The sequence below is a fragment of the Heptranchias perlo genome, unplaced genomic scaffold, assembly GCF_035084215.1.
Source record: "Heptranchias perlo isolate sHepPer1 unplaced genomic scaffold, sHepPer1.hap1 HAP1_SCAFFOLD_297, whole genome shotgun sequence".
Lineage (NCBI taxonomy): Eukaryota > Metazoa > Chordata > Chondrichthyes > Hexanchiformes > Hexanchidae > Heptranchias > Heptranchias perlo.
Genome location: NW_027139309.1, coordinates 234111 through 248192, shown reverse-complemented (window position 1 = coordinate 248192; position 14082 = coordinate 234111). Strand labels below are relative to the sequence as shown.

The following is a 14082-nucleotide window of genomic DNA, read 5'->3' as shown; positions in this document are numbered from 1 at the left end:
AGAATATAAAAACAGGGAGGTATTGCTGCAGTTATATAAGGTATTGGTGAGACTGCACCTGGAATACTGCATACAGTTTTGGTCTCCATACTTAAGAAAAGACATACTTGCTCTCGAGGCAGTACAAAGAAGGTTCACTCGGTTAATCCCGGGGATGAGGGGGTGGACCTATGAGGAGAGGTTGAGTAGATTGGGACTCTACTCATTGGAGTTCAGAAGAATGAGAGGCGATCTTATTGAAACATATAAGATTGTGAAGGGGCTTGATCGGGTGGATGCGGTAAGGATGTTCCCAAGGATGGGTGAAACTAGAACTAGGGGGCATAATCTTAGAATAAGGGGCTGCTCTTTCAAAACTGAGATGAGGAGAAACTTCTTCACTTAGAGGGTAGTAGGTCTGTGGAATTTGCTGCCCCAGGAAGCTGTGGAAGCTACATCATTAAATAAATTTAAAACAGAAATAGACAGTTTCCAAGAAGTAAAGGGAATTAGGGGTTATGGGGAGCGGGCAGGAAATTGGACATGAATTTAGATTTGAGATTAGGATCATAGAATCATAGAAGTTACAACATGGAAACAGGCCCTTCGGCCCAACATGTCCATGTCGCCCAGTTTATACCACTAAGCTAGTCCCAATTGCCTGCACTTGGTCCATATCCCTCCATACGCATCTTACCCATGTAACTGTCCAAATGCTTTTTAAAAGACAAAATTGTACCCGCCTCTACTACTGCCTCTGGCAGCTCGTTCCAGACACTCACCACCCTTTGAGTGAAAAAATTGCCCCTCTGGATCCTTTTGTATCTCTCCCCTCTCACCTTAAATCTGTGCCCCCTCGTTATAGACTCCCCTACCTTTGGGAAAAGATTTTGACTATCGACCTTATCTATGCCCCTCATTATTTTATAGACTTCGATAAGATCACCCCTTAACCTCCTGCTCTCCAGGGAAAAAAGTCCCAGTCTGTCCAACCTCTCCCTGTAAGTCAAACCATCAAGTCCCGGTAGCATCCTAGTAAATCTTTTCTGCACTCTTTCTAGTTTAATAATATCCTTTCTGTAATAGGGTGACCAGAACTGTACACAGTACTCCAAGTGTGGCCTCACCAATGCCCTGTACAACTTCAACAAGACATCCCAACTCCTGCATTCAATGTTCAGATCAGCCATGATCTTATTGAATGGTGGAGCAGGCTCGAGGGGCCGATTGGCCTACTCCTGCTCCTATTTCTTATGTTCTTATGTTCTCTCCTCGTGTTAATATCACTCTCTATATCACTCTCTCTCCTCGTGTTAATATCACTCTCTATATCGCTCTCTCTCCTCGTGTTAATATCACTCTCTATATCGCTCTCTCTCCCCCCTTGTTAATCTCACTCTCTCCACCCCGCTCTCCCCGTGTTAAACTCACTCTCTCCCCCCTCTCTCCCCGTGTTAATCTCACTCTCTCCCCTCTCTCTCTCCCCATGTTAATATCACTCCCTCTCCCCCCTCTCTCCCCGTGTTAATCTCACTCTCTCCCCGTGTTAATCTCACTCTCTCCCCGTGTTAATCTCACTCTCTCCCCGTGTTAATCTCACTCTCTCCCCGTGTTAATATCACTCTCTCCCCGCTCTCTCTCCCCTTGTTAATCTCACTCTCTCTATCCCTCTCTCTCCCCTTGTTAATCTCACTCTCTCTACCTCTCTCTCCCCCTGTTAACCTCACTCTCTCTACCCCTCTCTCTCCCTGTATTAGTCTCACTCTCTCTCCCTGTGTTAATCTCACTCTCTCTACCCCTCTCTCTCCCCGTGTTAATCTCACTCTCTCTACCCCCCTCTCTCCCCTTGTTAGTCTCACTCTCTTTACCCCCTCTCTCCCCGTGTTAATCTCACTCTCTCCCCCCTCTCTCCCCATGTTAATCTCACTCTCTCCCCCCTCTCTCCCCGTGTTAATATCACTCTCTCCCCGCTCTCTCTCCCCGTGTTAATCTCACTCTCTCTACCCCTCTCTCTCCCCGTGTTAATCTCACTCTCTCTAACCCTCTCTCTCCCCCTGTTAATCTCACTCTCTCTACCCCTCTCTCCCCGTGTTAATCTCACTCTCTCTACCCCTCTCTCCCCGTGTTAATCTCACTCTCTCTACCCCTCTCTCTCCCCGTGTTAATCTCACTCTCTCTACCCCCTCTCTCCCCGTGTTAATCTCACTCTCTCTACCCCTCTCTCTCCCCGTGTTAATCTCACTCTCTCTACCCCTCTCTCTCCCCGTGTTAATCTCACTCTCTCTCTCCCCGTGTTAATCTCACTCTCTCTACTCCCCTCTCTCCCCGTGTTAATCTCACTCTCTTTACCCCCTCTCTCCCCGTGTTAATCTCACTCTCTCTACCCCCTCTCTCCCCGTGTTAATCTCACTCTCTTTACCCCCTCTCTCCCTGTGTTAATCTCACTCTCTCTACCCCTCTCTCCCCATGTTAATCTCACTCTCTCTACCCTCCTCTCTCCCCTTGTTAATCTCATTCTCTCTACCCCCTCTCTCTCCCCGTGTTAATCTCACTCTCTCTACCCCCTCTCTCCCTGAGTTATTCTCACTCTCTCGACCCCCTCTCTCCCCGTGTTAATCTCACTCTCTCTACCCCCTCTCTCTCTCCCCGTGTTAATCTCACTCTCTCTACCCTTCTCTCTCCCCGTGTTAATCTCACTCTCTCTACTCCCTCTCTCCCCATGTTAATCTCACTCTCTCTACCCTTCTCTCTCCCCGTGTTAATCTCACTCTCTCTACCCCCTCTCTCCCCATGTTAATCTCACTCTCTCTACCCCTCTCTCTCCCCGTGTTAATCTCACTCTCTCTACCCCTCTCTCTCCCCGTGTTAATCTCACTCTCTCTACCCCTCTCTCTCCCGTGTTAATCTCACTCTCTCGACCCCTCTCTCTCCCCGTGTTAATCTCACTCTCTCTACCCTTCTCTCTCCCCGTGTTAATCTCACTCTCTCTACCCTTCTCTCTCCCTGTGTTAATCTCACTCTCTCTACCCTTCTCTCTCCCTGTGTTAATCTCACTCTCTCCCCGCTCTCTCTCCCTGTGTTAATCTCACTCTCTCTACCCCTCTCTCCCCGTGTTAATCTCACTCTCTCTACCCCTCTCTCCCCGTGTTAATCTCACTCTCTCTACCCCTCTCTCTCCCATGTTAATCTCACTCTCTCGACCCCTCTCTCTCCCCGTGTTAATCTCACTCTCTCTACCCTTCTCTCTCCCCGTGTTAATCTCACTCTCTCTACCCTTCTCTCTCCCTGTGTTAATCTCACTCTCTCTACCCTTCTCTCTCCCCGTGTTAATCTCACTCTCTCTACCCCTCTCTCCCCGTGTTAATCTCACTCTCTCTACCCGTATTGTGTGCCCATGTTATTATCTCTCTTTCCCTTTCCCTCACACTCCTCTCTTCTCTTGTACTGCAGACATTGCCAACAAGGTGCTCTTGGCCCTGTTCACGGTGGAGATGTTCCTGAAGATGTATAGCCTGGGCCTCCAGGCTTACTTTGTGTCTCTGTTTAACCGGTTTGACTGCTTTGTTGTGTGTGGAGGGATCCTGGAGACCATTCTGGTGGAGCTGCAGATGATGTCTCCTTTAGGGATCTCCGTCCTCCGATGTATTCGCCTCCTGAGGATCTTCAAAATCACCAGGTATTAGTGGGATAGAAGTACTGTGTTGAAATATGCCGATATCGGGCAGTTTGAATCCCGCTTGAACCTCGGGTGCTAATAGCATTCCGTTCTACCCTCTGACCTCGTCTGCGGAATTATTCACGGGTCCAGCAGCAAACTGGGGTGAGTCCAGGGATCACATCACTGGCAAGAGAGCAAAATTTTAAGCGAGACAAATTTAAAGGGTTGGGGACAGTTAAAAGGGAGGGGAGCTAATAATTTATAAGGCTTTTGGAGACCGGAAAAGGCATGTCAACTGATCAGCAACCTTTGCTGAGGCTGAAGGGGTGGCCCACAGGTTCAGGACAGGGTCTGCACACAAGTGAAACTGTGGCCCAGCGCTGGGCTTCCTCTCCGATCGCTGCTCAAGGTGATATAGCATGAGATGGCAGTGAGGAGCGTTTGACTTTGTGCCAGCCGACAACACACCGTCGACGGGAGGGCGCGACGCACCGTCGACGGGAGGGCGCGACGCACCGTCGACGGGAGGGCGCGACGCACCGTCGACGGGAGGGCGCGACGCACCGTCGACGGGAGTGTACCAAATTAATGATCTCAAAGTAAAGGATCCCTTGGGAAGCAGTGATCATAACATGATAGAATTTCACATCCAGTTTGAGAGCGAGGATCTCGGGTCTGAAACTACTGTATTAAACTTAAATAAGGGCAATTATAAAGGAATGAGGGCGGAATTGGCTGAAGTGGACTGGGTAAACAGATTAGACGGTATGATGGTGGATAAACAGCGGCAAACATTTAAAAAGATATTTTATGACTCGCAACAAACATATCCCTGTGAGGAGGAAAGACACCACAAAAAGGGTGAACCAACCATGGCTAACTAAGGAAGTCAAGGATGGTATCAGGTTAAAAGAAAAAGCATAAAACATGGCAAAGATTACTGGTAAATCCGAAGATTGGGAAAACCTTAAGAAACAGCAAAGGATGACTAAAAGAATAATAAAGAGGGAGAAAATAAATTGAGAGTAAACTAGCAAGAAATATAAAAACTGACAGTAAAAGCTTCTACAAATATATAAAAAGGAAGAGGGTAGCTAAAGTAAACATTGGTCCCTTCGAGGATGAAACTAGGGAACAAGAGGATAGCTAAGGAAAAGGTGGGACCTATCAGGGATGATAAGGGTAACTTGTGTGTAGAAGCAGAGGATGTGGGTAGGGTTTTAAATGAATATTTTGTCTCCATAGTCACAAAGGAAAGGGATGATCCGAATGTAGGAGTTAAAGAGGAAAAGTGTGAAATATTGGATAAGGTAAACATAACGAGAGAGGAAGTACTAGAGGGACTGGAATCCTTGAAAGTTGATAAGTCACCAGGGCCGGATGGATTGTTTCCTGGACTATTGAAGGAAGCCAGGGAGGAAATAGCGGATGCTCTGAGGATCATTTTCCAATCCTCATTAGATACAGGGGAGGTACCGGAGGACTGGAAGACTGCAAACATAATACCATTGTTTAAAAAGGGTACGAGGGAAAGGCCGAACAATTATAGGCCTGACCGGCCTCCCTCGGTGGTGGGCAAACTATTAGAATCAATACTGAGAGATGGGATAAACTGTCACTTGGAAAGGCATGGTTTAATCAGGGATAGTCAGCATGGATTTGTTCAGGGAAGGTCATGCCTTACAAATCTGATTGAATTCTTTGAGGAAGTGACGAGGAGGATTGATGAGGGTAGTGCAGTGGATGTTGTCTACATGGATTTTAGTAAGGCATTTGACAAGGTCCCACATAGCAGACTGGTCAGAAAGGTAAAAGCCCATGGGATACAGGGAAATGTGGCGAATTGGATCCAAAATTGGCTCAGTAACAGGAAACAAAGGGTAAAAGTCGATGGATATCTTTGCGAATGGAAATCCGTTTCCAGTGATGTGCCACAGGGCTCAGTGTTGGGTCCCTTGCTGTTTGTGGTATATATTAATGATTTGGACTTGAATGTCGGGGGCATGATTGGAAAATTTGCAGATGACACAAAAATTGGCTGTGTCGTTAATAGTGAAGAGGATAGCTGTAGACTCCAAGAAGATATCAATGGGTTGGTGGAGTGGGCAGAAAAGTGGCAAATGGAGTTCATCCCGGAGAAGTGTGAGGTAATGTACTTAGGGAGGGCAAACAGTAAAAGGGAATATGCAGTAAACGGGAATATGTTGAGAGGGGTAGAGGAAGTGAGAGACCTTGGAGTGCATGTGCACAGGTCCCTGAAGGTGGCAGTACAGGTAGATAAGGTTGTGAAGAAGGCATACGGAATGCTCTCCGTTGTTAGCCGAGGTAGAGAATACAAAAGCAGGGATGTAATGATGGAACTGTATAAAATGCTGGTAAGGCCACAGCAGGAGTATTGTGCGCTGTTCTGGTCACCACATTACAGGAAGGGCGTAATTGCTCTGGAGAGAGTGCAGAGAAGATTTACAAGAATGTTGCCAGGGCTTGAAAATTGCAGCTACGAGGAGAGATTGGATAGGCTGGGATTGTTTTCCTTGGAGCAGAGGAGGCTGAGGGGAGACTTGATTGAGGTGTACAAAATTATGAGGGGCCCAGATAGAGTAGACAGGAAGTACCTGTTTCCCCTAGCGGAGAGTTCAAGAATTAGAGGACATAGATTTAAGCTGATTGGCGGAAGGATTCGAGGGGACATGAGGAAAAACCTTTTTACCCAGAGGGCGGTGGGTGTATGGAATTCGCTGCCCGAATTGGTGGTAGAGGCTGGGACCCTCAACTCTTATAAAAAGTACCTGGACCAGCACCTAAAGTGCTGTAAGCTGCAGGGCGACGGACCGGGTGCTGGAAGGTGGGATTAGAATGGACACCTGGTTGTTCTTCAAGCCGGCGCGGACACGATGGGCCGAATGGCCCCCTTCTGTGCTGTACCTTTTCTATGGTTCTATGGGAAATAATAATGGAAAACAAGGAAATGGCAGAGGAATTGAACAGATATTTTGTATCTGTCTTCACAGTAGAAGACACTAATAACATACCAATAATAATAGAAAATCAATGGGCAAAAGGGAGGGAGGAACTAAAAACAATCACTATCACCAGAGAAAAAGTACCAGGTAAACTAATGGGTCTAAAGGCTGACAAGTCCCCTGGACCTGATGGTTTGCATCCCAGGGTCTTAAAGGAAGTGGCTACAGAGATAGTGGATGCATTGGTTGTAATCTTCCAGAATTCCCTAGATTCTGGAAAGGTCCCGGTGGATTGGAAAACCAGAAACGTAACACCCCTGTTCAAGAAGGGAGTGAGACAGAAAGCAGGTAATTATAGACCAGTGAGACTAACATCTGTCATTGGGAAAATGCCAGAATCCATTATTAAGGAAGTAGTAGCAGGACATTTGGAGACTCATAATACAATCAAGGGGAGTCAACATGGTTTTATGAAGGGGAAATCATGTCTGACAAATTTATTAGAGTTCTTTGAGGAAGTAACGGGCAGGGTGGATAAAGGGGAACCAATGGATGCAGTATATTTGGATTTCCAAAAGGCATTCGATAAGGTGCCACATAAAAGATTACTGCACAAGATAAGAGCTCATGGTGTTGGGGGTAATATACTGACATGGATAGAGGATTGGCTAACTAACAGAAAACAAAGAGTCGGGATAAAAGGGTTATTTTCAAAATGGCAATCTGTAACTAGTCATAGAGAGTCATAGAGTTATACAGCACGGATAGAGGCCCTTCGGCCCATCGTGTCCGTGCCGGCCATCAAGCCCAGTCTAATCTAATCCCATATTCCAGCATTTGGTCCGTAGCCTTGTATGCTATGGCATTTCAAGTGCTCATCCAAATGCTTCTTGAATGTTGTGAGGGTTCCTGCCTCCACAACCCTCTCAGGCAGTGAGTTCCAGACTCCAACCACCCTCTGGGTGAAAAAGTTCTTTCTCAAATCCCCTCTAAACCTCCCGCCTTTTACCTTGAATCTATGCCCCCTTGTTATAGAACCCTCAACGAAGGGAAAAAGCTCCTGAGTATCCATCCTATCTATGCCCCTCATAATTTTGTACACCTCAATCATGTCCCCCCTCAGCCTCCTCTGCTCCAAGGAAAACAAACCCAATCTTCCCAGTCTCTCTTCATAGCTGAAGCGCTCCAGCCCTGGTAACATCCTGGTGAATCTCCTCTGCACCCTCTCCAAAGCGATCACATCCTTCCTGTAGTGCGGCGACCAGAACTGCACACACTAGCGGGGTGCCGCAGGGCTCAGTGCTGGGGCCTCAACTATTTACAATATATATCAATGACTTGGATGAAGGAACAGAGTGTCTTGTGGCCAAATTTGCTGACGATACAAAGATAGGTGGAAAAGCAAGTTGTGATGAGGACACAAAGTGTCTGCAAAGGGATATTGACAGGTTAAGCGAATGGGCAATAATTTGGCAGATGGAATATAATGTGGGAAAATGTGAAGTCATCCACTTTGGAAGGAAAAATAAAAAAGCAAAATATTATTTGAATGGAGCAATACTACAAAATGCTGCGGTACAGAGGGATCTGGGTGTCCTCGTACATGAAACACAAAAAGTCAACATACAGGTGTAGCAGGTAATCCAGAAGGCAAATGGAATATTGGCCTTTATTTCTAGGGGGATGGAGTATAAAAGCAGGGAAGTCATGCTCCAACTGTACAGGGTGCTGGTGAGACCACACCTGGAGTACTGCGTACAGTTCTGGTGCCCTTATTTAAGGAAGGACATACTTGCACTGGAGGCAGTTCAGAGAAGGTTCACTAGGTTGATTCCGGGTGTGGAAGGATTGTCTTATGAGGAAAGATTGAACAGGTTGGGTCTATACTCATTGGAGTTTAGAAGAATGAGAGGAAATCTTATTGAAACAGACAAGATTCTGAGGGGACTCGATAGGGTCGATGCTGAGAGGATGTTACCCCTCATGGGGGAATCTAAAACTAGGGGGCATAGTCTCAGAATAAGGGGTCGCCCGTTTAAGACGGAAATGAGGAGGAATTTCTTCTCCCAGAGGGTCGTGACTCTTTGGAATTCTTCACCCCAAAAAGCTGTGGAGGCTGAGTCATTGAATACATTCAAGGCTGAGTTAGACAAATTTTTGATCAGCGAGGGAGTCAAAGGATATGGGGAAAGGGCGGGAAAGTGGAGTTGAGGTAAAAATCAGATCAGCCATGATCTCATTAAATGGCGGAGCAGGCTCGAGGGGACGAATGGCCCACTCCTGCTCCTATCTCTTATGGTCTTATGGTCTGAACACACCCTCGACGGGAGTGCACTGAACACACCCTCGACGGGAGTGCACTGAACACACCCTCGACGGGAGTGTACTAAACACACCCTCGACGGGAGTGTACTGAAAACACCCTCGATGGGAGTGTACTAAACACACCCTCGACGGGAGTGTACTGAAAACACCCTCGACGGGAGTGTACTAAACACACCCTCGACGGGAGTGTACTAAACACACCCTCGACGGGAGTGTACTGAAAACACCCTCGACGGGAGTGTACTAAACACACCCTCGACGGGAGTGTACTGAAAACACCCTCGACGGGAGTGTACTAAACACACCCTCGACGGGAGTGTACTAAACACACCCTCGACGGGAGTGTACTGAAAACACCCTCGAAGGGAGTGTACTAAACACACCCTCGACGGGAGTGTACTAAACACACCCTCGACGGGAGTGTACTAAACACACCCTCGACGGGAGTGTACTAAACACACCCTCGACGGGAGTGTACTAAACACACCCTCGACGGGAGTGTACTAAACACACCCTCGACGGGAGTGTACTGAAAACACCCTCGACGGGAGTGTACTGAAAACACCCTCGACGGGAGTGTACTGAAAACACCCTCGACGGGAGTGTACTGAACACACCCTCGACGGGAGTGTACTGATCACACCCTCGACGGGAGTGTACTGAAAACACCCTCGACGGGAGTGTACTGAAAACACCCTCGACGGGAGTGTACTGAACACACCCTCGACGGGAGTGTACTGAACACACCCTCGACGGGAGTGTACTGAACACACCCTCGACGTGAGTGTACTGAACACACCCTCGACGTGAGTGTACTGATCACACCCTCGACGGGAGTGTACTAAACACACCCTCGACGTGAGTGTACTGATCACACCCTCGACGGGAGTGTACTGATCACACCCTCGACGGGAGTGTACTGATCACACCCTCGACGGGAGTGTACTGATCACACCCTCGACGTGAGTGTACTGATCACACCCTCGACGTGAGTGTACTGATCACACCCTCGACGTGAGTGTACTGATCACACCCTCGACGTGAGTGTACTGATCACACCCTCGACGTGAGTGTACTGATCACACCCTCGACGGGAGTGTACTGATCACACCCTCGACGGGAGTGTACTGATCACACCCTCGACGTGAGTGTACTGATCACACCCTCGACGTGAGTGTACTGAAAACACCCTCGACGGGAGTGTACTGAACACACCCTCGACGGGAGTGTACTGAAAACACCCTCGACGGGAGTGTACTAAACACACCCTCGACGGGAGTGTACTGATCACACCCTCGACGGGAGTGTACTGAAAACACCCTCGATGGGAGTGTACTAAACACACGCTCGACGGGAGTGTACTGAAAACACCCTCGACGGGAGTGTACTGAACACACGGTCGACGGGAGTGTATTCCTGTGGTCGGCTTGTTGTACACTCCTGTTGACATTGTTTAGTACACTCCTGTTGACTGCCTTTAATACACTCCTGTGTTCGGCATGTTGTACACGCCTGTTGACGGCGTTTAGTACACTCCTGTTGACGGCGTTTAGTACACTCCTGTTGACGGCGTTTAGTACACTCCTGTTGACGGTGTTTAGTACACTCCTGTGGTCGGTGTGTTGTACACTCCTGTTGACGGTGTTTTGTACACTCCTGTGGTTGGTGTGTTGTACACTCCTGTTGACGGTGTTTTGTACACTCCTGTGGTCGGTGTGTTGTACACTCCCGTTGACGGTGTTTAGTGCACTCCTGTTGACGGTGTTTAGTACACTCCTGTGGTCGGTGTGTTGTACACTCCTGTTGACGGTGTTTAGTACACTCCTGTGGTCGGCGTGTTGTACACTCCTGTTGATGGTGTTTAGTACACTCCTGTTGACGGTGTTTAGTACACTCCTGTGGTCGGCGTGTTGTACACTCCTGTTGATGGTGTTTAGTACACTCCTGTTGACGGTGTTTAGTACACTCCTGTGGTCAGCGTGTTGTACACTCCTGTTGATGGTGTTTAGTACACTCCTGTGGTCGGTGTGTTGTACACTCCTGTTGATGGTGTTTAGTGCACTCCTGTGGTTGGTGTGTTGTACACTCCTGTTGATGGTGTTTAGTACACTCCTGTGGTCGGTGTGTTGTACACTCCTGTTGATGGTGTTTAGTACACTCCTGTGGTTGGTGTGTTGTACACTCCTGTTGATGGTGTTTAGTGCACTCCTGTGGTTGGTGTTTAGTACACTCCTGTTGATGGTGTTTAGTGCACTCCTGTGGTCGGTGTTTAGTACACTCCTGTGGTCGGTGTGTTGTACACTCCTGTTGATGGTGTTTAGTACACTCCTGTGGTTGGTGTGTTGTACACTCCTGTTGATGGTGTTTCGTACACTCCTGTTGATGGTGTTTAGTACACTCCTGTTGACGGTGTTTAGTACACTCCTGTGGTTGGTGTTTAGTACACTCCTGTTGACGGTGTTTAGTACACTCCTGTTGATGGTGTTTAGTACACTCCTGTTGATGGTGTTTAGTACACTCCTGTTGACGGTGTTTAGTACACTCCTGTGGTTGGTGTGTTGTACACTCCTGTTGATGGTGTTTAGTACACTCCTGTGGTTGGTGTGTTGTACACTCCTGTTGATGGTGTTTAGTACACTCCTGTGGTTGGTGTGTTGTCCACTCCTGTGGTCGGCGTGTTGTACACTCCTGTTGACGGTGTTTAGTACACTCCTGTGGTTGGTGTGTTGTACACTCCTGTTGACCGTGTTTAGTACACTCCTGTTGATGGTGTTTAGTACACTCCTGTTGACGGTGTTTAGTACACTCCTGTGGTTGGTGTGTTGTACACTCCTGTTGACGGTGTTTAGTACACTCCTGTGGTTGGTGTGTTGTACACTCCTGTTTACGGTGTTTAGTACACTCCTGTGGTCGGCGTGTTGTACACTCCTGTTGATGGTGTTTAGTACACTCCTGTGGTTGGTGTGTTGTACACTCCTGTTGACGGTGTTTCGTACACTCCTGTGGTTGGTGTGTTGTACACTCCTGTGGTCGGCGTGTTGTACACTCCTGTTGACGGTGTTTAGTACACTCCTGTGGTTGGTGTGTTGTACACTCCTGTTGATGGTGTTTAGTACACTCCTGTTGATGGTGTTTAGTACACTCCTGTGGTCGGTGTTTAGTACACTCCTGTTGACGGTGTTTAGTACACTCCTGTTGACGGTGTTTAGTACACTCCTGTTGATGGTGTTTAGTACACTCCTGTTGATGGTGTTTAGTACACTCCTGTTGATGGTGTTTAGTACACTCCTGTTGACGGTGTTTAGTACACTCCTGTGGTTGGTGTGTTGTACACTCCTGTTGATGGTGTTTAGTACACTCCTGTGGTTGGTGTGTTGTACACTCCTGTTGATGGTGTTTAGTACACTCCTGTGGTTGGTGTGTTGTCCACTCCTGTGGTCGGCGTGTTGTACACTCCTGTTGACGGTGTTTAGTACACTCCTGTGGTTGGTGTGTTGTACACTCCTGTTGACCGTGTTTAGTACACTCCTGTTGATGGTGTTTAGTACACTCCTGTTGACGGTGTTTAGTACACTCCTGTGGTTGGTGTGTTGTACACTCCTGTTGACGGTGTTTAGTACACTCCTGTGGTTGGTGTGTTGTACACTCCTGTTGACGGTGTTTAGTACACTCCTGTGGTCGGCGTGTTGTACACTCCTGTTGATGGTGTTTAGTACACTCCTGTGGTTGGTGTGTTGTACACTCCTGTTGACGGTGTTTCGTACACTCCTGTGGTTGGTGTGTTGTACACTCCTGTGGTCGGCGTGTTGTACACTCCTGTTGACGGTGTTTAGTACACTCCTGTGGTTGGTGTGTTGTACACTCCTGTTGATGGTGTTTAGTACACTCCTGTTGATGGTGTTTAGTACACTCCTGTGGTCGGTGTTTAGTACACTCCTGTTGACGGTGTTTAGTACACTCCTGTTGACGGTGTTTAGTACACTCCTGTTGATGGTGTTTAGTACACTCCTGTTGATGGTGTTTAGTACACTCCTGTTGATGGTGTTTAGTACACTCCTGTTGACGGTGTTTAGTACACTCCTGTGGTTGGTGTGTTGTACACTCCTGTTGATGGTGTTTAGTACACTCCTGTGGTTGGTGTGTTGTACACTCCTGTTGATGGTGTTTAGTACACTCCTGTGGTTGGTGTGTTGTCCACTCCTGTGGTCGGCGTGTTGTACACTCCTGTTGACGGTGTTTAGTACACTCCTGTGGTTGGTGTGTTGTACACTCCTGTTGACCGTGTTTAGTACACTCCTGTTGATGGTGTTTAGTACACTCCTGTTGACGGTGTTTAGTACACTCCTGTGGTTGGTGTGTTGTACACTCCTGTTGACGGTGTTTAGTACACTCCTGTGGTTGGTGTGTTGTACACTCCTGTTGACGGTGTTTAGTACACTCCTGTGGTCGGCGTGTTGTACACTCCTGTTGATGGTGTTTAGTACACTCCTGTGGTTGGTGTGTTGTACACTCCTGTTGACGGTGTTTCGTACACTCCTGTGGTTGGTGTGTTGTACACTCCTGTGGTCGGCGTGTTGTACACTCCTGTTGACGGTGTTTAGTACACTCCTGTGGTTGGTGTGTTGTACACTCCTGTTGATGGTGTTTAGTACACTCCTGTTGATGGTGTTTAGTACACTCCTGTGGTCGGTGTTTAGTACACTCCTGTTGACGGTGTTTAGTACACTCCTGTGGTTGGTGTGTTGTACACTCCTGTTGACGGTGTTTAGTACACTCCTGTGGTTGGTGTGTTGTACACTCCTGTTGACGGTGTTTAGTACACTCCTGTGGTTGGTGTGTTGTACACTCCTGTTGACGGTGTTTAGTACACTCCTGTGGTTGGTGTGTTGTACACTCCTGTTGATGGTGTTTAGTACACTCCTGTTGATGGTGTTTAGTACACTCCTGTGGTCGGTGTTTAGTACACTCCTGTTGACGGTGTTTAGTACACTCCTGTGGTTGGTGTGTTGTACACTCCTGTTGACGGTGTTTAGTACACTCCTGTGGTTGGTGTGTTGTACACTCCTGTTGACGGTGTTTAGTACACTCCTGTGGTTGGTGTGTTGTACACTCCTGTTGACAGTGTTTAGTACACTCCTGTTGACGGTGTTTAGTACA

General features: G+C 47.9%; 1 protein-coding gene across 2 annotated transcripts in view; it reads left to right on the top strand.

The window, feature by feature from the left end:
- The window catches only part of LOC137311116 (voltage-dependent L-type calcium channel subunit alpha-1S-like), a 183881-nt gene that overhangs the window by 95522 nt on the left and 74277 nt on the right, over positions 1-14082 (top strand). For both annotated transcript variants that reach the window (XM_067978483.1, XM_067978484.1), the window contains exon 11: positions 3430-3655. In XM_067978483.1, coding sequence (XP_067834584.1) covers positions 3430-3655 — 226 coding nt within the window. The remainder of the gene's footprint in view (positions 1-3429; positions 3656-14082) is intronic.